The 24,066-nt window shown below is 35.6% G+C and overlaps 4 protein-coding genes across 4 annotated transcripts; 3 read left to right on the forward strand and 1 right to left on the reverse strand.

Annotated features, from left to right (window-relative positions):
• Positions 1-17: 17 nt before the first annotated feature.
• On the forward strand, positions 18-9,150 carry LOC118277350 (alkaline ceramidase). The gene is made up of 5 exons (XM_035596109.2): positions 18-345; positions 678-834; positions 1,382-1,481; positions 6,615-6,752; positions 7,126-9,150. The coding sequence occupies exons 1-5, from the start codon at positions 253-255 to the stop codon at positions 7,445-7,447; spliced, it is 810 nt and encodes a 269-aa protein (XP_035452002.1). The 5' UTR covers positions 18-252; the 3' UTR covers positions 7,448-9,150.
• Positions 9,151-9,197: 47 nt separating this feature from the next.
• Positions 9,198-10,687, reverse strand: LOC118277296 (6-pyruvoyl tetrahydrobiopterin synthase). The gene is made up of 4 exons (XM_035596022.2): positions 10,419-10,687; positions 10,050-10,129; positions 9,792-9,937; positions 9,198-9,538 (listed from the first exon to the last, which is right to left on the reverse strand). The coding sequence occupies exons 1-4, from the start codon at positions 10,490-10,492 to the stop codon at positions 9,329-9,331; spliced, it is 510 nt and encodes a 169-aa protein (XP_035451915.2). The 5' UTR covers positions 10,493-10,687; the 3' UTR covers positions 9,198-9,328.
• A 271-nt stretch (positions 10,688-10,958) lies between these two features.
• Positions 10,959-14,354, forward strand: LOC118277287 (electron transfer flavoprotein subunit alpha, mitochondrial). Its single transcript, XM_035596014.2, has 7 exons — positions 10,959-11,128; positions 11,654-11,794; positions 11,901-12,165; positions 12,415-12,630; positions 13,009-13,160; positions 13,293-13,403; positions 14,117-14,354. Exons 1-7 carry the CDS (start codon positions 11,087-11,089, stop codon positions 14,180-14,182), a joined length of 993 nt encoding a protein of 330 aa, XP_035451907.1. The 5' UTR covers positions 10,959-11,086; the 3' UTR covers positions 14,183-14,354.
• An 837-nt stretch (positions 14,355-15,191) lies between these two features.
• Positions 15,192-16,603, forward strand: LOC118275166 (fork head domain-containing protein FD4-like). Its single transcript, XM_035593036.2, has one exon. The coding sequence runs from the start codon at positions 15,227-15,229 to the stop codon at positions 15,965-15,967; it is 741 nt and encodes a 246-aa protein (XP_035448929.2). The 5' UTR covers positions 15,192-15,226; the 3' UTR covers positions 15,968-16,603.
• Positions 16,604-24,066: the final 7,463 nt, after the last annotated feature.

Consider the following 24,066-nt stretch of genomic DNA (forward strand, 5'->3'; position numbering starts at 1 on the left):
CAATTCTCAAATCAACATTTTCGTTCGTGGGAAAGAGACGTGTTTTAACTTTGCGTCAACAAAATTATCGTAATAAAACCAGATTTTGTATAAATTGACTTGGGGATTACACGAGAAATGAGAAACAAAATACGTTTCTATTGAAACTTTCGGGTTTTGTTGTTTTACATGTTGTGATATTAATTTTATTATTTTATTTGTGCGTCTTTACATTGGAAAAATTGTAAACAAAGAATTAGTGAAACAAAAACAATGTGGTCTCATTTACAACGTGGAAGTTCACCGGTGGACTGGTGTGAATCTAATTATTCTATATCACCAGTAATAGCCGAATTTGTTAATACCGTAAGTCCCATTCTGAATTGTCTATTTTTAGTTTTCCGAGCAAAGACAAAGGATTTTCTTTCTTGGCGTGCTTACATGTTTTCCACCTGTATAAGAACCGGTATATTTTTACAACGTTAATTAGAATATTGACCTTCGAATATTGTTAGAAATATAGGTACTGGGAAGATGCTCGTTATATGCAGGTAGTTATGTGAGTTTTTGCCATAGTTTAGTCATGCTTGCCTGCCTAAAATGGTCGTTGACCCAGGCCCCTTAAATTGGTCGTCGTACCTGCGCGATGTATCATCATTTGTGTAGATATGTTATACTAAACAAGTTTTATTTTGCAGTTTAGCAATGTCCTGTTCTTCCTGTTGCCTCCAGTTCTGATTCATCTTTTCCAAGAATATTCCAAGTTCTTCAACCCAGCTATTAATGTGCTATGGATACTGTTGATGGTAGTAGGGATCAGCTCTGCATATTTCCATGCCACACTGAGTTTAGTAGGTAAGTACCTAATTACAGACTTACCAGTTTTATTATCCATTAAAAATGTTAGAAACTGATTAGAAATGGTGCTCAATTTATGATTTCATTTTAAAATCATATCATATTTATGACTCTATTTACTGTTTCGCAGCTTTGATGTTTTTAATCAACATAAAACGGAGTTTCAATAACATAGATTGTTTTGATAATATTGTTTGTCATGTTTCTCTAGGTCATATCTGGATTAATCTCTTAACCACTGTAATATAATTTAACAGAATAATGATTAGTTGTAACAATATAAAAACTAGTTGAATTTATTCTGTTTGAATCTAATTAGAACACAATAAATTCAAATATAAATCCGTTTAAATGAGTCAGAGTTGCCTATCTGACAGTAGATTACATCCACCTTAGGCAAGGGGGCTTCATGAAGATTTCTCGTCTAGGGGTCAAAAAACAAAGAGAAGAGTTCCCCCTATTTTTTTTGCACAAATGGACATTACTTAGATAACTTAGATAGACAATATAATAATAGTTTTAACAATGGTATTTATCTTTTCAGGGCAGCTTATGGATGAATTGGCTATACTGTGGGTGTTCATAGCAGCATTTGCGATGTTCCTGCCTAAGAGATACTTTCCTACATTTTTAGATGGAAACAGGTAAGGAACTTATATTTTTATAATAACTATCGAGAGACTTAGTAAATTAATTAAAAATCACGGCTTACGTAAATTAATGGAGAAATGCTCTACTAATTTCGAGTCACAGAGGGACTCTTCATCATGAGCAGCATTTGCGATGTCGCCGCCTCTACTAGAGCTATTCTCCATTCATTTACGTGAGTAAAGCCATGATTTTTTATTAATTTAGATAAGGAACTTTTTAAAAAAAACATAACCCTCCTCCTGGCGCAGTCGGGTAAAAACATAACATCATATCACTATTTTTCTACTGAAAACCCTTTCAGTAGAAAAAAAGAAGTGGAACTAGTTTTTTAATACAACAACGATTTTTTACCAGTTAAGTTATTACCTTATTAGTCATCATTTAAACAATATCCATACAAACTTCACATTATTATGAAATTCATAAATAAACTATGTCACAATAATAAAGTTTTCTCTAATATATTTGGTTGAAATAAAAATTAATACATAATTTTGATAGCTATAAAACTTATCACTTAAAAATATCTAATCAGACTATTGCATAAAAATCTACTGATAAATATTAATCTAGCAACTAAGGTAGGTAAGGTAGTGTATATTTTATGTGCCATAGCACCTGATGTCTGTTTGTTCGATAAGCAAATACTGCTAACTGTCTGTACAGTTGTACAAATAATTAATACCTATGCACAGCAAAACATGTAAATGTTACGGTAAATCTGATTAATTGAAAATTATTAATAATTTTTCAAAATTATTAATAGTAACCACACGTTTTGGTAAATGTGAATAATCGGACGGAATTTATTACTTTTAGTAGTAATTATTAATAATTCACGACACATATTGGTGAAAGTAATAAAATAAATATAAACCCGATGTTTTTTGACCAGCAGGTATTTATTTATAATATTAAACACAGTCTTACGATTATATTAATTAGAGATCATACAAATAAGGTTACTTGTACTTCCTTTAAACCGAAAGGACAACAAATTCACATATTCTGAACTAGAATATTAAATAGTGCCCTTCTACATTTATCTGGGCTCGCTGTCATTGCAGCGGTAAGTCCCCCCTGTTTGAGGAGGGGCTAGAGAGATGCCCCGGGCGTCCTCACCTACCGCCTGACGCAGGTGCTTACCGGACATGGGAGTTTGGGTAACTAGGTTCCTGTTTCTGATTGGGCGGGAGGAAAAGCACAGACACGGAACAATTATTGTTTCATTAACAAAATCAACACGAATCCTAAAAGCAATAATCAACAATCATATTTGGTTTGCCTGTAAATCTTCTGTAGCACCTATAAATGCATCAAATTAAAATTTTAAAAGTATTGTCATAGAATTCAATAAATATTTGTTGTGCAAGTATAATATATTGCCGTTTAAATTGAAATAAAAATTACATCTAGGCCATTTATTACATTTATCACTACTAGGGTAAAATTATTAATAATAACCGACAAATGTGATTAATTTATCACTTTTACCTCGAGTTTCGGTAATTATTAATAATAGTAGATAATTATTAATAATTTTCAATTATTCACTTTTACCGTAACATAAACACTCACATGAGTGTCTATCTCTATCATAAAAAAGGTTTTAATGTATATTATAGGTACATAATTACCTTCCCAATCATCCTATGAGTGTGCCCTTATGTATGATGTAAGGACATATTACATACAAGTCCCTCCAGTCGTAAAATTTCGCATAACTATTTACCGAATCTCGCGAGCTATCCCAGTTTCAATTGTCAATGATCGAGGCCTAAATCTCGTCTTCTATCAAACTACCAAAAAATCAGTCGTATAAGGTTACGAGCCGTACATAGCGCATAAGATGAGAGTAACAAGAGTTAATAATGTAATCTGCCCATCAATTGTAAATTCATGATGTGTAGTGTTCATCATAGGTGGTATAGGATGGTATGGTTGGTCATAGGTGTATACATAGATGGAGGATATACATAATACAATACGGTGATTGATTATAAATTAAATAATATTAAATAAGTACTTGTGTACTTGTCCTATGCGAAATATACGAGTTTATCCTTTTAGCAATTCTCTCAGAGTCACCTATAATGTTTTTAGTTTTTACTGTTTTGTAAACAGAATAAACCTTTCATAATGAGAAATCAGTGCCATCAGTAGGTAGGTAGTTATTTACTTAATTTCCCGAACAATACAATGACGCATCTAACGTTAGTCTCACTGCCGGTTGTGTCAATGTGTATGTGAGATAACAATGTTTACTTACAGACAGCTTGCAAGCCATTATTACAGCTACCAGTCACCTACTACAAAACCAATTACCTAAGCATTGCGATACGTGATATTAGAAGCTTAAGGTAATAATGCGTAGTTGTAATCACGCTTTGTAGGTACCTACGAGGCCTCCACATTGTAACCAAACAACATACCGCGGCATAAAAGAAGGTTATTGTCAATATCGTCAAAGCGCCCTGAACGACGACATCAATAGCCAGAATTAATTAAGAACGGTCGGTTAGAGCAGTCGTATCTGGACTTGACGCCTTGTACCAAAAATTGGGACGAGGTTTCCTCCAAATATACTTTAATAATAACATAAGTGATATTCATATGGAGAACGGGGAATTAGGGCTCTTGTTGTTACGCAGTGATTAACACTTGTATTATCTAATCTGTATTTCGGGGTACGGCTGTACTGTACCACTACCTATCTCCTCTCCTTGATACGGTTGATAGGGCCGAATCTATGCCCTTGGCAATTAGGTACCTAATATCGATCTCTTGTATAACTTATTGTAGTTTCAACTCTAGATAATACTAGTGCGTAATAACTGAAGTTTAATTCACATATAGGAGTGGCCATGAAGTTCGGGAGCTACCTGATACTTCCTTGTTTTTTAAATCGTGCAGAGGCACTTAACTTTTCTTAGCATAAATTAACAAACTTTACTATAATTAGGTAATTACTATGTGAATTCGCTAATAAGAACTAGGTATAAACACATTATGGTTCACTTTTAGCGCCTATTGCGCCATTAGCCACGGCGTCATGGAAGTTTCAAAATTGCATTTTTAGTAAACTTGGTACCTACCTAATGAATATTGCATAGAGTTGCGTGATATGAATATGGACGTAATAATTAATTGTAAGAACACAAACACTGGTACTTACAATTTTCTCCCCACTACGACCCATGACAATAGATTATTAGGTACTTTCCAGTCTGTTTTTAAATGGAAAAGGCTAGAAATCGAGAGAAAGTGGCTATTACGAGCATATTATTATCTAGTGAAATCTAGTAAAACACATGTAGGTAGGTAAGGTTCGACAATACCCTATCAAAATTTCTATTTGTATGTACCTACTTGCCTTATTGAAACCGGATGATTTGACCTAATTCAATGTATTAAAGGCCTAGGGTCAAGTGGGTCCTTCCTGCCACTTAGGCGTGTGATTGATTAATATTTATAAATAAATGTGTGTATGCCAGTTTGTTTGTGTACCCACACGGTATAAATTAATATGCACGAATATACGAGTGCCATAATAGTATATAGTACCACATAGTGCCTTAGCATTATTAGCATCTTGCTAACCATACGGTAACTATTGTCTATACATATACAGCCTGAGGATATGTATATGGAAGTAATACTGTAAGATAACTTGTGTGTGTACCTACCTAAGTACTTATTATAAAATGCGTAAGAGTAACACCACCGTTGCGTTAGGCCATGCCCGATAAGAAAACGACATTTTAAGTACGAAATAAACATAATATATTGTGTATTATGTGTTTATTTTTTCCATTATACTAAAGTAGGTACCTACATACATTACTGGAAATATGCATTACAAATGTTTAATTTTATGAGTTTAACAGCTGTCGCAGGAAGATGTGAATTTATGATTTCTCGTAATTCCTAGAATCACGAATATTCTTATTTATTTACATCTGTAAACAAATGTTCAGTACGAATTTAATATGTAACGGATCTTTAACATGTAGGTTGAAACATTTTACAAGGTTATAGTTTAGTAATTTGCTGCAGATGTAGGTTAATCATGAATAAAGTACATTAATGTTTGCGTGACCAAGCCAAATACCAACCTGCCTACAGTGACTTTGCGCGTTTTACTTTTATTGTTTGTTTTGATACAAATTATTAATTTCAACTCTTTGTACTTATTTCAATTGTAGGAATTGTGAGTCGATTCTACAAAATGAATAAGGTACATAGAGTAGGTAGGTAGGTAGGTAGGTGCATACTATTTAAGTGCATTACAGCATGAGGCTGTGCTGTGGCTCATCAGCTTCGGCTTCATCTTTTTATATCTAGGTGATATATGCTGGTAGAATGTAGCTCTATCTTAATCATCCAATTCTATTCATAGAAGAATAATTGCGTATCTACCTATATACTAAGTTAGATATATATAGATGGGCGATTTTTTGGATGAATACTCAAAATGGAAAAATACCGAGTAAATACTGGGTATCCATTTATCCGTTTTTACTAAAAAAACTGGATAAATGTCCAGTAAATAATCGTTTCCTTGCAAGAATCGAATTCGCGAAACATCAATTTGAAGCGCAGCCAGTAGCCACCAGGTTGTTGGAATTTAACTAAAATCTGAAAGAAAAAACATGTTCATGCTATGTTAGTTACGATTACAAGCAAAGCGTTATTCGATAAGAAGCACCAAATGTGGGTGTTCTTTTTGTTAGTAGGTCGTTAGCTACGCACAACCTTATCAGCTCTAACCATTGGTTCCGTCCACTGTATCATTTATTAATATGTTAAAATATTTTTTATATTTTTTTGAAGCGACTCAGATCAGGAGCGAGAATGACCCAGGAGTTGCAAAAGTAGACAGGATAAAATGCTACTTAATTTAGATACAGGTCCACTGCATTAAACTAATTTTAAATTGAATCTTTCTTTGTCTTTGCTTACATAAAATACAGGACGATCTGTAGAATCTCGAAGTTAGACATTGTTTCCGATTCTGATGTTGTTTGTACCTAATCGTTATTACCTAGAGAGCCTCATCATTACACTTTTGGTAGAGTGGTCGTAGTCGTAGTACATAATTAATACATAATTAATTATATTTTCAGACGTCGCCTGGCCATCTACTCCGCCATCACGTCGGTACTACTGACCGCGTTCCTAGTCATGCATCCGGCAGCTAACGCTTTTGCCTTGATGACACTCGCTCTGCCGACTCTTGGATTTATGTATGGAGAGTTGGTTAGGTAGGTACTCGTTTAAATTTCGATCGTAATATCTTTCAAAGGGAGCTCGATCGCATTCTCTGCCGTCATTGTCGAAATTATTTTTACATCCAGTGACATGGCGTGGCGCACCTTTTTAATTGAAAGTTACAGAATAGGCTAGCAGGTTTCCACTATACAGATGCGTTTTATTTTTTAACGTATTATTTTGTTTGTAATTATAAGTAGCTTATATTTTGTACTAATTAGAATTACCTAAGGAAACACTCGCCAATTATCTGTTACCTATAATAAGCTATCAGTGTTAGTATCTACCTATCTCCATGTTATAATATAATATCAGTTACTTTGATTTGTTAGTTTTATAACATTGGGTTTTTTAATTACGTTTCAGAGTGAAATGTTCGCGTGTATACCGCCTAGGTGTGCGCTCTGTCGCCGTCAGTCTGTTGGCGATATTCTGCTGGGTGATGGACCGCATGTTCTGCGACGCGTGGCTCTCAATCGACTTCCCCTACATGCATGGAGTATGGCACGTCCTCATCTTCATCGCAAGCTACACTGCCCTCGTGCTGTTCGCGTATTTCAACGCCACAGAGGAGAGTCCCGAACAAAAACCTCAGCTAAAGTACTGGCCAGTCAACGAATTCGAACTAGGCATACCATATGTAACCATGAAACATCCCTTCAAGACAGACAAAAATCTAGCAATCTAGTCATTTTAGCACTAGTTCTCATTGGGGCTGGATCTAATATTGGCAGTTGTCGAAGGCTGATTTATGTTTGATTTCCACTTTGGATGGTCGATGCACTTATCATGTACCTATGTTTTATTTATCAGTTGATAAAATTGGTGTACCTATGTAGTTGTACATAGATAATGTGTAGGCACATATCTATAAAAATGGTCTTTTAAATTGCGCCAAAAATATATTTTTTCTATTTTTATGATGACAATGAAATGTTTATGAAGTAATAATTTGAAATTGTTACGATGTTTCTACGCGTGAAGTAAATTGCGTTCCGTAATGGGCTCGAGTAGATAACATTTAGTCATGTAGATACTTTGAAATCTATATTAACCTGATTCAAAATCTACTTATTTCTATGAATGCTAACTGACCTGCTATTTTTAATGCGCTGTGATGCGTATGTTTAATTATTTATCACTTTATATTTTATAAAAAAAATATTCATTATTAGTTTTTTAAATTTATTTTTTTACTATGTTAATATGTACCTAGTTTATAGAATTTTATTTATTTTTACTTTTTTATTATAATGGAAAATATTAATATGGCTTGAGTTCCATATTTTTGTATAAAAAAAAGATTTTATTTTATATATGATATATAAAAAAAGATTTTATTATGTCATGAACAGAGAATGTTTGGATAGCACCATGGTAAACAGTTTTCAGAGTAGTAGTACCTATTATTACATATTTACTTAAAACAATGTGATGTCAAATATATCTGAGATATTATTGTAGGATAGATTAAGTGTGTAGCTACTTATTTTGTATACAGTTAGAATATAAATTTTACCGTGGGTAGTACAAAATAATACAAGTAATTGATGATTGAATGTATCTAGCTTTTTCTTTCAATAGTTTGTGTGGAACACAGCTTGTATTAGAAACCTGTCTAAAAATTAGATGTCCATACATATTGCTACAGTATGTTTTGCTGAAAAATGCTGCCTGTGTTTACTTACAGGGGGCCATTGTAGCTTGATGGCTCCTCACTGATGCTCATTATTTTATCAGACATGGACAATATTTATTCTATGACTAGCTGTTATGCCTAAATCTAAATCTTGTGCACAGCCACAATTAATATTTAAAATTGTCGTGTGCAACACATTTAATTAAAGTATTATTAGGTGTCAAGAGTAATTTTATTGGTGTAATACTAGAATTATATAAAAGTATGACATTATTTGTTGTCTTGTGAATGAATGTAAACTTTATTAACATGTAATTTGAATCCAAATTTTCAGTTATTAATATTTGGATTATTAGTCCATAAGTCAGACAGCAATTCGATGAGAAACTAATGATTTGATCATTCTATAATAACAAAATTCATTAAAAATATTTAAATATCAGATATGCTTGATAAAGTTCTATTGGAGTATTGTTAACAAATACATGTGAAGTAAAATATTAAAAAAAAACTTAATTTGGGAGTTCTATAGTGTGTTAGGGCTGGTATTAATTTAGAACAAGCTGTTCCCATTTTTATGACAAGTGATATAGAAGTCTGATAAATGTCTATGTGTTGACCAGTGTAATGACAGTTAACTTGTTTGACATAAAAAGACAAATTGTTTTGTAAAACGTTTAGTAGCTAAGTACTAGTTTTACCATGTGATTTAGAAAAATGTGATGATGGAATATAATAAATTAAAAGTTTTATATATTTTTTTAATTATAAACACCCAATTGTAAATAAAACACAGGAATAGGAAAATAAGCTGGAATGTTTAATTAATATTAATAACATGATAATAAATTCAGATCCATAAATATTGTCGATAACATTTGCAATACATTATAAAATATATTTAGGTCAATATAGATTCTTGGATAAAAATTAATCAGAGTCAGAAGATACATTATGTTGGACATTGGGATGTACCTTGGATGCATCAAACTTCTTCCTGGGATAGGTGCTACCACCGCGGTACACTATGTGGTTCTTCTCAGTCTCTAGAATCTTCACTTCATGGAGTAACTGTGGCTTCTCCATCACACTCACAAGTCTATCCCAAATGTAAATAGCCAGATTCTCAGTTGTGCTCACCTATAACATACATAATCATTACATTATATTCTGATAGGAAATCAATTATAATCAATAGTAAAGAGATCAAAGATCATAGTGAAAAAATTCGTCAATTAAAATGTTTAGAGATCTGTTGTAAATGAGATAACCTTTTGCCCTTATTGTTACACAACTTTAGACAATATGTATAGGTAATTAAAATATAATTTAATTTAACTGTTCTCATGTTGTGTAATATCTAGTGTGATTAATTATGAAGATTGTTAATTACCACATTCTTGAAGTATGGAACATCTTTGTCCAAGTTTTTATGGTCAAGGGGGTCCATGATGGCAACCTTTATGTACTCTTTGAGGTCATGTACATTCATCACCATGCCAGTCGAAGGGTCTACAGGACCTTTCACTGTTACCAGAACTGTAAAGCAAAAAAAAATTAACTTGGAACTTTTTCTTGTATAACATTGTTTCCGTCTAAAAGTTTCTAATGACTATAACTTGTAAGGTGAACAAGATATACAGATACATACCAACATAATTGTGTCCATGTCCATTTGGATTGTTGCATTTTCCAAATATCTTTTTGTTTTCTTCATCAGACAAAACTGGGCTGGAAAATAAATTAATTCTTATTAGAATTGAATTGTACAAGAGGGCTCTGAATAAAAATGAATAATCAGTAGATATTGTAGATATACAGTAGTGATTTGGGAATTGATAACCCAGGGGATCAAGGACCCCTAATCCCTGTAATTGAATAACTCACGTTGTTCCGTCGATGGCGATTTCATTACACCTACTTGTTGCATGGTTGTGCAACATGGCTCATGTTACTATGAAGAAATTCCTACACAAAGATCAGATTTCTGCAAGTAATGCATATGCAAGCTTTTTCTTACCTGTGCAACCTGTGACAGGCACTAAAAGTTTCACGCCGGGTGATAGATACTATCGGCAATGGGGTTGGAGTCATGATTTTTATTTAAATAATTTATATTTCAATTAATAGCAAAATACAACAAGTTTGGCGGCTACTCTTTGTAACAGCCAATTCAATACTGAAAGTTTAAATTCGATGACGCAGTTTATTCGTTACGACTTGGACAAATTAAACTATACTACGAAAGAAAACAAGAAAACAAGTGTTTTAAAAGTTTGTATTGATCGAACTGTCAGTGTCACTGTCAATGCCAAGTGGTTCTTGACCGCTTTCAAAAGATAGTTTGATAGATTTGTATCTAGTATTTAGTCGCAGATGTTTATCATTTTATTTTTATTACAAATATAATTTCAATAAAAAGTCATTTTAGTCCAGTGCATTTTATTTTCTATTCTATTTACCTTAAAATGATTTTCTCAGATAGAGTTAAGGTTCAAGAATACAGTGCTTGACATTACTAAACTAATGTCAACGTCAAAGTCAAACGCGTCGACGTATCTGAGAGATTTTTATATCTATGTCTAGAAGTAAAGTACAGTGAATTGGACTTTGTAACCTTTTAGAAAAATTGTAAATAGTGTAATTTTAAGTAAGGCAGTGAAATACTACAGTATATTGTTAACAAAAATGTTTTCTCCAAGCAGCAGGCACTTGCTCTTTTCAACGCAGGTTTGTTTTATTTCTATCCTTCGACTCGCTTCATCTACACACCAACGAAGTTATTTTCCTATAGTTTTGTTATGTTTCACTAAATCACATTATTTAATTTGATATTTATTATGAATTATGTCTTACTAGAATACTTCATGTGACCTTCAATCTGCTGTTAGCTAAAATTGTTAAAACGTTTTTCAACTGTTTTTCTTATCATTACCTAAATCATTAATCAGCATGGAGAGCATCGCTTAATACCACATATTATACGTTCATTTTCATCGCTTAACGATGTACACAGAGGCATGAGAGGATGAAGACAGAGGGTATTGAACAACACAAATATTGATAAGTTTATTGCTTTCTTAAAAAAAAGTTTGAAGAAGTATCCATTAATCAAACCTCTTTAGATATCTTGTATAACTAAAATGAGGGAAATAATGAATGCAAATATTATTCAGTCATATTTATTAATATTTTGCCCAGCAATGGGTATCTACATGCTGAATTATTGATCAATTTGGATTTATTGTTTTCCAGTTGAGGCGTCTTCAAAGTACTTTGGTAGTAGCAGAGCACAACAATGAAGTTCTGTCGCCAGCCACACAGAACACTTTGAGTGCTGCCAAGAAGATCGGTGGTGATGTTGCTGTGTTGGTAGCTGGCACCAAGTGCGGACCAGTAAGTTTCTTATTAAGAATAATGTTACATACATTTGAAAGCCCTTAAAAGTAGGTAGGTAGTTAAAAATGTTCATTCATTAACTATTCTTTGTTTCTATTTCCAGGCAGCTCAAGCTGTAGCCAAAGCAAACGGCATTTCCAAAGTGCTGGTGGCCGAAAGTGATGCATTCAAGGGCCTCACTCCTGAGACTCTGACACCTCTCATCTTGGCCACTCAGAAACAATTCAACTTCACCCACATTCTTGCCCCAGCCACTGCTTTTGGCAAGGCTGTTCTGCCCAGAGTAGCTGCTAAACTTGATGTCTCACCCATCACTGACATCATTGGAGTTAAGGATGCCAACACCTTCATCAGAACTATTTATGCAGGTAACATAATAGATTTAAACATGTTTGAGTCTTTGAGTCATTTACACAATTGAACAAATTTGAATTACAATAGTTCCATGTGAATAGCAATACTTCTTTTGCAATTTATATAAAGGCTTTTTTGCATAGAATCTACTTCTCATTTGGCCTTGTTATTTGATGGACTTTGTTTTCATAAATAGAGTATATTTTCATGCCACAATAGGGAGATTAGAATTGGGAGTAAAATCTTTTCTTGAACTCTTTCAGGTAATGCAATCCTCACGTTGGAAGCTAAGGATGCCATCAAGGTGATCACTGTCCGTAGCACAGCATTCCCTCCCGAACCCCTGGAGGGTGGCTCTGCAGCTGTGGACAAGGCACCAGAGGGTGACTACAAGACTGACCTCGTACAGTTTGTCTCCCAGGAGCTCGCCAAGTCTGACCGACCTGAACTTACCAGTGCCAAGAACATTGTTGCTGGTGGTAAGTACACAGTTTTATCAAAATTACTTCTGTACATTGATTCTCATAGAAATATCTGTTTAGGACTCTGTGCCAAATCTTCCAATAGGAAACTTGTTAGTTGCCAATTAATTCCTTATGTAATTCTAATGAAAGATGTAATTTCTGCATTATGTAATAAAATAAATAATGTTGAATTGAGTCCAACAACAAATCTTTTGTAGGTTTAAGACATAACAACTCATCTCCAAATAGGAGTTTAAGTAAATAAACAACTGCAGTTGTTGTGTAGCTTCAATCCACAAAATAAATATAAAATCTGAACTAAATTCATTTAGCATTAGCATCCAGATTTTTGCAGGATCTAGTAGAGATTTAACTATATTTGATTATGTTTAGGTCGTGGTCTAAAGTCAGGCGAGAACTTCAAGCTGTTGTACGACCTAGCTGACAAGCTGAACGCCGCCGTAGGTGCCTCCAGAGCAGCCGTAGATGCTGGTTTCGTGGCCAACGACCTGCAAATCGGCCAGACCGGCAAGATTGTTGCACCTGTAAGTAAAGATTTTTAAGATAAGGTCAAATTAAATTCAATATCAATCGTATTTATATTAAAAATGAAAAGGATCCAACATGTTTTAAAAGTTAAGTATGTATATTAAGATATCATAATTCCCTTTTTACAGGATCTATACATTGCCGTGGGCATCAGTGGTGCTATCCAGCATTTGGCTGGTATGAAGGACTCCAAGACTATCGTCGCCATCAACAAGGACCCTGAAGCGCCTATCTTCCAGGTAACATAACTGACATTAATTACAAAAATAAGAGATAAAGACATTAATTTCAGACATTAATTTCATAACAACTACTACTATGTATATTAAGGATATTGAAAAACATAGGACCACTATAACTGAAACAGTTATGTCCCTGAGACGCGCTGGACGTCAGTGTTCCGGTGTTTTCATGGTTGTATCTACTGTAGATCCTGGCTTACAGAATAATGCGCCTTCTTTATTTAGGTAATCAATAAATTAAATGTGTGTTATATATTCTTACTAGCCAGTTAATTCGTTACTCTAGTTATCTATAAATGTCAACAAGTCAAGGCTGTATAGTTTTTTATCTGTGCCTTATCTGCATCGTAACAAATGAACGCAGATTGATTGCTCTATCAAATTGTTTTTATATTGATTTAGGAAGAAAATTGGTTGTTACGTTATTTTGTTTAGATAAGACCCTTTAAAAAAATACCGGCCCAATTGAGAATCTCCTCCTTTTTGGGAAGTCGGTTATTAAGACGATCATTTCATTAAATGAACAATTATATTTAAAAAAATACAAAGTACGAAAAATTTACATTTTTAATTACTATTTAACATAGTAAATTCTGTTTTTAAAGCCTATTAAAACAACAACGTGTTTACCTAGACGTGTAAAAAGCCCGTTAGTTTTCACAAAATATAGCTTCTCTATGTTTTTTATAAATATTTTTATTTTTTTCTAGGTCAGTGACCACGGTCTGGTAGCCGATTTGTTCAAGGCGGTTCCTGAGCTCACTGGCAAGCTGTAAACCACTGAGACATAAAGAAAGAATGAAGTACATAGTCCAACCATTTTAGATAAACTTTTTATTATTCTTATATACAGAATTTTACACTCCTCCGAGATTTGTAAACTTTTTATTGTTGATCAGTAATTTATCATGTGTAAGTGAAATGTATGAATAAAGATTGTTACAATAACGGGTGCTTTTCATTTGTACCCTGGCGTTTATTTGTAAGGTTTGTTGAGCATTATGTTATTTTTATTTTTAGAGACTGATCTATCGATGATAACAAATAAAGCAGAAAATAATAATACAATGCCTCTGTCCCTACTGATGACGATAAAATTGGGATTGAGGTTTTTCATCACATTGCGTATAGATTCTACATATATGATTTTTATCAGAGGATTATATTGCCAAACATTTATTTGGTACAGTTTTAAATAAAATTCTTAAACCATGTTACATTTTTCGTAATCTTATTTAGCTACCCGACAACAGATGGCGCTGACAACTCTACGCAAGTGATTATAATACTTAGGAACTAGTTTTAAAAATTGAGGCAAAATTACGTAATTATATGAATGATTTCTTAATTTATTCAATATTTACGGTAGGTACCTGGTTATATTTACCAACATTAAAACAATTGAATCTTTAGCGTTGTTTTAAATTTAAATGATGTACCTAAGTACCTATTAGGTTACGCAGGTATTTCATGTTTTATTTAAACCATAAAAATCATACCTTAGCATTTATTGAAAGAGGTCTACTTACTAAGGTAAGTAAGAAGAAAGAAACCCAGCTATCTACAGCGAGGTTTATCAGGAGACGTCTATTTAGCGTGGTGCACGTTTAAACCAACAGGAGGTAAGTGCACAGTCAATCATTGCAGTAATGATAGTCCCTGGGGAGATGTGGTTTGTTGCAGAGTGGCATTCTCGTTATCATATCTGAGGCGACGGGCGGGGGCCGCGGGCGGGGCCTCGCCGCGCCCCGCCCAGCGCCGCCACGCCTGCGCGGCCACACCGCCCCGACACATATCATTAGCATTTAGCACTATCGAACATGCCGCGACCCTCGCGTGAATCGTACGGTGACCAGAAGCCCCCGTACTCGTACATCTCCCTGACGGCGATGGCGATCTGGAGCTCCCCGGAGCGCATGCTGCCGCTGTCGGAGATCTACCGGTTCATCACGGACCGCTTCCCGTACTACCGGCGCAACACGCAGCGCTGGCAGAACTCGCTGCGGCACAACCTCTCCTTCAACGACTGCTTCGTGAAGGTGCCGCGGCGCCCGGACCGGCCCGGCAAGGGCGCCTACTGGACGCTGCACCCGCAGGCCTTCGACATGTTCGAGAACGGCTCGCTGCTCCGGAGGCGCAAGAGGTTCAAGCTGCACACTGAGCAGAAGGATGGTTTCAAGTCGGAGCTGGCTGCGTTGGCGAGCTTCAATCGGCGTTATCTAGCTGACCAGTTAAACATGAGGGCTCAACCAGTGCAAGCGTGTGATGTACCAGTGGCTGCTACTTCTTGTAAAGTGAATGATACAAAGGACAGTTGGAGGAAGTCGTTCTCTATAGACAGTTTGTTGAGTAGTGCAGAGGACAAGTCGAGTGTAGAGGACAGCAGGAGCGCGGCGTGTGCGCCGGAGTGGTACCAGCCGGAGCTGGTGGCGCTGAGTGCGGCCATGTGGCCCTCCATGTACCCTGCCTCTTCCCTGGACCACCTCCAGTTATCAGTGAACTTTCAGAATATTATCAATAATCTGCACTATTACTTCCAGAAACCGCTGAATTCAGTGTAACTGTGAATTTTATTTAAATGTGACCGTTAAATTCAAATTCAGAATAGTTAACAGGCTGACGGAGTCATTGGTACATTTCAAGCTATATACCTACACATATAACTTACTTATACTAATTAAAAAAACAGGATAGGTATTGTAGGTACAATAAAATATGTGAAATAAAAATGATGGAACGGAGCAATTGTATAGAATGAACTTAAGATGTTCCTCAGGGCTGAAAGTAAACCTACTAGAATAATGATTTACTTATAGGTATTTAGTATATATTAAAAATAAGTATAGGTACCTAAGTGCTAACTGGTCTATAAATTATACTTTCAGGTGTTGCAAAATTATGTAAAATCATTTTATAGTTAAAAGTAAATATTTGATGAATAGAACCTTTTATTAACTGTAGACACTTAGGTTACCTTCATACGAAATACTTAGGTTTAAATAAAATTATTTAAGAAAGAAATGTAAATAAAAAATATGAATATTTTTAATTAAGTATATAATAATAATAAAAAAATATAAATTCTGTTAAACAACAATTAAAAATAATTGTCCCTAAATTTTATTGTTTCAGTTATTTGTTCTGTTATTATTTAATCAGTGCCAAGTTATTACTTAAATAAAATTATTTCAATAGAACAGTCTAATAATTTTTGATAACCAACAGCCTACTTAAGACAGAACCACCAAGTTACTCTCAAAATATGAAAAATAGATTGTCAACCCACATCACCTACATATTTATAAAATGAAATTTATAACTTTATTTATAAAAGAATATTGAAACATTCATGTCTCATAAGCTGATGTAGGTAGGTATATCTACCTACCGGGGCGGCTGTTTACATAATCATTCATCTACCCTGCTCTATTTAACCGAATCTAAAGGGTAGGTGATGTCCGACAGTGAAGCATTTTATATGGATTTTACAAAATTAATATACGAGGTTAAGTTTTAAATGTGTGATAAATCACCTCCCTTAAACTCGTTTAAGCTTGAAAAGGGGGGTGGTAATATAATCAGCGGAGTCGACTGCCGTGACGTATCCGTCATTTTTTGTTATTTATGTTTAAAGAAACGGGCCGGGGGCTGTTTTAGTAATTAATATAGAGAAATGGGTAAATTGAGTGCCGTTTACCCTCAGGCGCTAGGCCGGGCGGTCCCACCACCGAACACCTTTTGTTTGCATCCGACGGATTTACCGACGATGTCAACTTTACTAGCGCTATTTTATACATGGTCGGGATTACGTACGTTATTTAATAAGGTGAGTACGATAAGTGTTACGAATCGCCGCAGAATTTAACATGGACGTGATAACATAAAATTAGTGTCACTGGTGAGTTCATTCACTCGAGTACTCAGCGACCAGAGGGTCGCTGTTTTCAAGGAAGAAGTCTGTGGTTTTAATCGGTAAGACTTAGTCCCACATAACCTGCGGGCTGACGTACGTTGCACCACGTGGATTCGGGGATTGGTCTACTAGGAGGACCCGGTCTTTGTGCAGTTGGTGGCTACTGGGGAGGTTACCTATGTATATTCAAGTGTTAACAGGTACGTTACGTGATTCAGAAAAGTGAAGCCTCGAGTAACATGTCACCATGGTACCACTGCGCAACTGAAGTGTTTCGTACTTATGCTATGGTGACATGTCGAACGGGGAAGTACAATTACCTCCTAACTGACGTTTTTTCGAAATTAATCAAAATTGTATAAGTAATGTATGAAAACCCAAGAAGTGAAAGGTTTTTTAATTTGTGTAAAATTTGAACGTTTGGATAAATAATAATAAATGATATTTTTTTTGCAAATATGTTACAATGTAACTCTTTTACACGTCAATCTCTCAAATAACTAGACGAGGCTGGCATTTCCTATCGGATTACTCTGAGAAGAAATGCCGAAACAAACTCAGAGATAGTCTCTTTTAAAGTCCAGACAATCCAATTAAAGATGTCGGAGGTATTGGTGCTTCGCCGTCAATGTGTGATTTTGAATTAATTATAATTTCAAAACCTATTAATTATGATTTCTGTCTCAAATTATATATTAAACATATATAATTAATTATTTACCTGTACGAAGACCTTCTCATTGTGGTTAAGCTTGCTTATCCTATTAGTTTAGTTCCCAGAACACAGAACGAATTAAGTAGGCGGTAAATGATTACGCAAACCACACCACATTTGGCTAAATTTCGACTGAAGACAAATGATGCATATACCTATGCATCATAAATGAGTTTATTACTTATGCACATAAATAAATTACTTATGTCTAGTATCCACTTAACTAATTATTAATTCTCACTTCTCACAATGTTTTCAATTCAATTATCAGTGTTTATAAATTGTTATTTATTACACTAACAAACCCCGAAATACCGAAGCGTTCTAGTCTCAAAATGCGTTTGATTTTGCAATCAATCAACCAAAGAAGATATCATTGGAGGAGTAGGAAGTTATACTTACTCTTACTTAGTTATCCGTAGGGTCTTCCTTCCTGACACTATATTTCCAGAACGAACGCACAAAGGTCTCGGGACCCGTGAAATTTATAGAAAAAAAAAATCTGAAAAAAATTCAAGAGAAAAGCTCATCTGGTGGCAACACGGAGTGCGCTGGGGTTTGCTAGTACCGTATATTTAGGTTTTTACGAAAAATCTACGTTTTCCTCATAATAAAACATAATTAAAAGGTCGGGTTTTGCAAAGATAATGAGTCGCGTGCAAATTCACGCCATAATAAACATTTTTCCTTACATTGTTCGACTTTTAGGTATGTAATGTAATGTACTCGTATGTAAATTACTTACGAACTTTTGTCAGCGGTTCCCCCTTCCTCTAGGTACTCCTGTTCTAAATTTTAGCCTTCAGCCGTTTTCACACGATTGAGTAAACGTATTTATAAAACGTACAAACTAACAAAACGCTCACAAACTTTCACATTTATAATATTAGTAAGAAATAGGATATTTTTCATGAAACACAACAAACAAAATAAGAAATGGGAGGCTGAATGTCTAACGAGTGACTACTCAGTGACTCAGTGGGGACTGAGAGTAGTTGCGTACAATCAACAATGGACACTTGCGGCTGCGCAGCCTATAACAAATATTGGATGACAGCGCACTGATTGAACTCCTCTACATCGCCAACTTTACTACTTGCTTTACTGACCTGTGAGAGTTTAAAACCCTTTTAAATTAGACTAAATGGTAATATTTAGGTAGGTGTGTGTGTAAAGTGGTAAGTGTGAGAGAGCCACGGCCTCACAGAAAAACGACGTGAAACAACGCTTGCGTTGTGTGTGTGATATTATCGGAGGCCCAATTACACCCCTTCGTATTCTTCCCAATCCTTGATTCCCAAATAACCCTTAAATTCCTAACCCTCAAAAGGCCGGCAATATACTTGTAACGCGTCTAGTGTTTCGGGATCCATGGGCGGCCGCTATTGCTTACCATCAAGTGATCAGTCAACACGATCACCGGTCTATATTATAAAAAAAAATATTAGAATGCTACATAACTACACTATGTATCATTTACGTATGTTCCAAGTCCTATTGGTAAGCAAAGATGTATTAATCAATGTCTAATCTGTTGGCACACACTGCGCGTAATTTTAGACTAGGTATGTACATACATATATGTGCTGTAACTGAAAATTTTGAGCACCAAAAAGTACCCACAACTAAATATGATATCGATAAGAGTTTCTTAAGAAAGTCATCTTAGAAAACTTTGTTTAAATATCAGTTTTTTTATTCGAGTTCCATTATGATCATGATAGGACGTTGCCGCTGTTAATAGCTGTCAAAAGTATACCAACACGCTGCCACAGTTGGTATAAGTTTAAGTTAATAAAAACACTTCGATAAATAAACTGCAAATGTATTTTCACGGTTGGTTTGAGCGACGTGATTAAGACGAGTTTTTATTAGTTTTTCGTACTTTCACAGTGGGTTCTACAAGTTCTATTACAGCCAGTGATTCAATATTGTCCCGTTAGATGGTGCTGAAATCGGCAGCGGTGGAAATCAGTTCTCACACGCACGCACGGTATTGCCAATGTAAAAAACCTTCCGTAGACGGTAGCGATGCGACGCGTATTAATCTGATCCGACCACCGGACGGGAGACTGTCGCGCGCACTCATGTACTGTCGCCGACTGAAGAGTTATCGCCACTAACATATTTTGTTTCTGCGATATCACCTTGTTTACGAAGTATCTAATGACGCAATTTAAGGTAAAATTTTCATTACACTTGTAAAAGACGACCCTGTAATGCTTAACCATATTCACGAAAAATGTGTCATGCATACCTAAATGAAACAGGCCACTCGCTATTGCGTAGTTCGAGATGATAAAAATTTTAGAATAAAACTTTGGAGGTAGGGGACTTCCCTACTTAATAAAATTGTGTACTCTGTAGTTCATTCACAGAAAGAGGCCAGTTGGTATTTAGTTAGTCACGTTAATGTACCTATAATAAATGACACAGAAACCAAATACATAATGAAAACAGTTATTAACAAATAAGGTAATAAATCTTAATTTAGGTACATGAAGTAGTACAGTGCTCGACTGTACATTCGAGACGGAGGCAGCGCGGGCGCAGTGTCCGTGCGTGACTGATCCACTCAACGTCAAATTCACGGCAAGTCAAATGTTTAATTTGCTCTATAAATCACGCTATTAAAAACATTTCAAGGGTGTCATCGCGGCACCGATCTCATTGGAAACGTGACGGCGAGCTGTGTGGCCGCCGCCAACTCGCAGGCAGCTCGGTGCTCGTCCGCCGCCCCGGTAGCCGCTGTTGGTATTCGGCCTTTCATTGTTGGTATACTCTTTGTACGAACAAGAATGTACGCTCACACTGTAGAACAAATTCAATTTGTCGAGATGAAATTGAATTAGCTATTGATGTGTGTCTTATTATTGTGGGCCTGGCCAGTTATAATGAAGCGCAAAATGATGTTACACGTACTGTTAGAGAGTAATTTATTCGGTAACATGTATCCAAGTAGCCGGCGGTACGTATTGATTGATGTGGGAATGTGTGCACTAATTGGGCTACTGTTTGAAACGTTTCTGTATTCAGTCATGACCTCATCACACGTGTCTGGCCGTACATCCTGGTAGCTGGAACATTAAATAATTTGTTGCTACTCAATTTCCTGTGCACGTTATCAGGAAAATGATTATTTATAAATATAATTATATTAAAATACATTAATTACTAGGGCAACGGTAAGATGTTAATCACCAACGCTGTTGCGTACATGACTGCAGCAGCTTGATTAATATTTGAGTAGGGATAACCCGTATAGTTTAGGTTAAGATGAATAAACCGTAGGTAAGTATCGTACCGAATGAATAAACCTAAATCTACCTTGCTTCTAGAAACTCTGAATAAAAGCAAGTTTTAAGTAATAAAAAACAAACTACATACTGATTTGTGTAGATACAAATTTTAGTTCAGTATAAGAATACCGATCCATAGATCTCTTATTTCTAAAGAGAGGTTTTTTTTTTGAGGGGGTGAAATCATCCATTGACTTCTCCCGCCTTGGGCAAGGCGAGAGGGAGTGTCAGACTCTTACTGACTAAAAACCACCCCGTTCCTTCTCCTGTTTTTCGACCCGGAGCCCCAGTAAACCCGCTAGGTAGTCCGCAGCTCCGGTTCTAAAGAGAGGTAGCCCCAATATCACCTATTATCCTTTGCGGTTGTATAGTTTGCTACGGGCTACAAACTACTACGAAACCGATACGCCATCGCCAGAATGACGTATCGCGTATAGCTACACGACCTTACATGGCTGCATCATCAATTTATTAGCAATAGGTGACTAAATCACATATTTATTCTACTTCCGCAAGGAAAACTTATATTAGGTACTTTTGAATAGGCTCTTATTACGTCGACCTGAAACTAACTATGCTATAAACATCTAAGAATCTGTATTGAACACATTTTTACTTGTATCTTAATGAAACGGAGCAATTGTATGTAGGTTAGATGAGCTGGCTTGACGATGGATTTTTTTACATTTGATGGGTCGGCGTTTGGCTGCTTTCTCGCTCGATGGTAAGTGATGATGGAACTGGGCTACCTGCTAAGTACGTACTGGTAAATATATCGAGTATGAGTTAATTAGATATCTCCACTTCTTCTGGTGAAGGCAGTGATAAAAAACATGTTTTTAGTTTTTATTTTTAATAATAATTTATTCAACGTATCCTCTAAGTCCTGATGAGCCTGCCTGCCTCTATGCCATGTTGTTTGATGTTCCTATCCTCAGTTCAGGATGTCGTCGGAAATGTAAAAAACACGTTGAAGGTTGCGTGACTATCCGAAAAACTTGGTCCGTCCTGCCGAAGGATCGCTCGCTTTAAATTAAATTAGATTAAATTGATTTATTGGTGGAGGATCGTGAGTCCAGTCCCTCTCGGCCCGGTTCGTTCCGCCGCCGTCCCTCCCGCACTCCATTAATTAATGCTATTAGATTCGGAAACACACCGGAAAAATTAACTGATGGACGCTGTGAACGAAAGATGAGACGGTTCGTGATTCGATTAAAGATCAATGAAATGCAAGTATTTCACTAATTGTACTAATCGGGGTGTCGGTGAGACCATTCCGAAGCGGATTTGGTTTGTGGTTTTGTACAAAATGCCATTTACGTAAATGACAATTAGTGTTCGAATATAGGTATATTCGCACATTTAACTAGTGGTCGCCTAGTGGTCGAAATTCGACCATATACCATTTAATTTACAATACCACTTAACATACGTTCAAGGATAATTTTTATTTAACGAATTGCTATTAGTAGATAAATATTTGGGTACACCCATGTATATATGGCAATTGGCAATAGGCTCACCCCCTATTACTTACTTACTAACATTTTACGGGACTTATAACCAGATGGTGAAAAGTGAGTGTACATTGTACAGCGGCATTACGTGCCGTAATATGCTCCTCTGTCTACCCGTTTGGGGATAAAAAAGCGAGACGATAGATAGATAGATAGATAGATAGACCAGTAAAGCTCACAAACGCCATGGTCATAGTTTGTAAGGTCTGTCATTGGGCATATTTCAGGCTTTATTAATTTTGTAACACAATGTTGGGATAAAATTAGTTAATAAAAAACGTTGATGACTATTGTTTACTGAGAACAGGTAATTATGTACTCGTATTGTTGCTTGTAATGGACGCATAAAAATAATTACTTATGTGCTCTAAGTTACGGATTTAATTAATTACCATGTCATTATATGTTGCTGGTGCATTGTGATGTAATTTGAGAACTGTTTCGTTTCTATTTACGTACTTTTGATTTATGTAACAAATACCCAAATCATAGCTGCTTTTACTTTAAGAAGTTACTTTTAGCAAAACTTAGGAGAGGCATTGATACTTATAAATTTTATATCATTCCTGGTATAATTTTTAAGTGTTCCTGTTCCATAATAAATAATTTAAAAAATTACAAGCGCAAAATTTTATGACAGCACGCGCAATCGATGTTATCTATAAGGACACAGGTGTTATGGTATCATTATCATAATGAAGTAAACACCTAAATATAAATGGTTAAGTCGTAACTATACAACAATTTTAATAACAACCAATTCTGTATTTCAATTGAGCTAACTAATATACTGTAAACTGATTTGAAAAGATAAACATTCAGCGAATTAACGTTGTCATGATAACAAAACCGCGAATCGAACATTAACTAGGAAGTGTAGCGTCGGATAAAAGCGATTTATACGCGATAATTTCAATACATAAAACATTTCATTATAAGCAGTGAGGCCCACATTATTCAAAGATATTTATTCATGTCGAATGATTGCCTTTCTTTTGTGTATCGACAATGGCGTCGCTGGCCGTATTCCATTTGCGCGCCATCGGTGTTGTTCGTTCGTTCATTGTGCACGCGAGTGTTTTGTTTCGTAGCGCCGCGGCCTGGCCCGCTCGCCGCTCGCTGCTCGTATTCTATGAACAACATTAAACGAACACAAGATTGATGAGTTTAGACACGACCTGTGACACCTACTACCGAATGTACCACGGACACGTTT

Source organism: Spodoptera frugiperda, chromosome 15, assembly GCF_023101765.2.
Source record: "Spodoptera frugiperda isolate SF20-4 chromosome 15, AGI-APGP_CSIRO_Sfru_2.0, whole genome shotgun sequence".
NCBI classification, from domain to species: Eukaryota; Metazoa; Arthropoda; class Insecta; order Lepidoptera; family Noctuidae; genus Spodoptera; species Spodoptera frugiperda.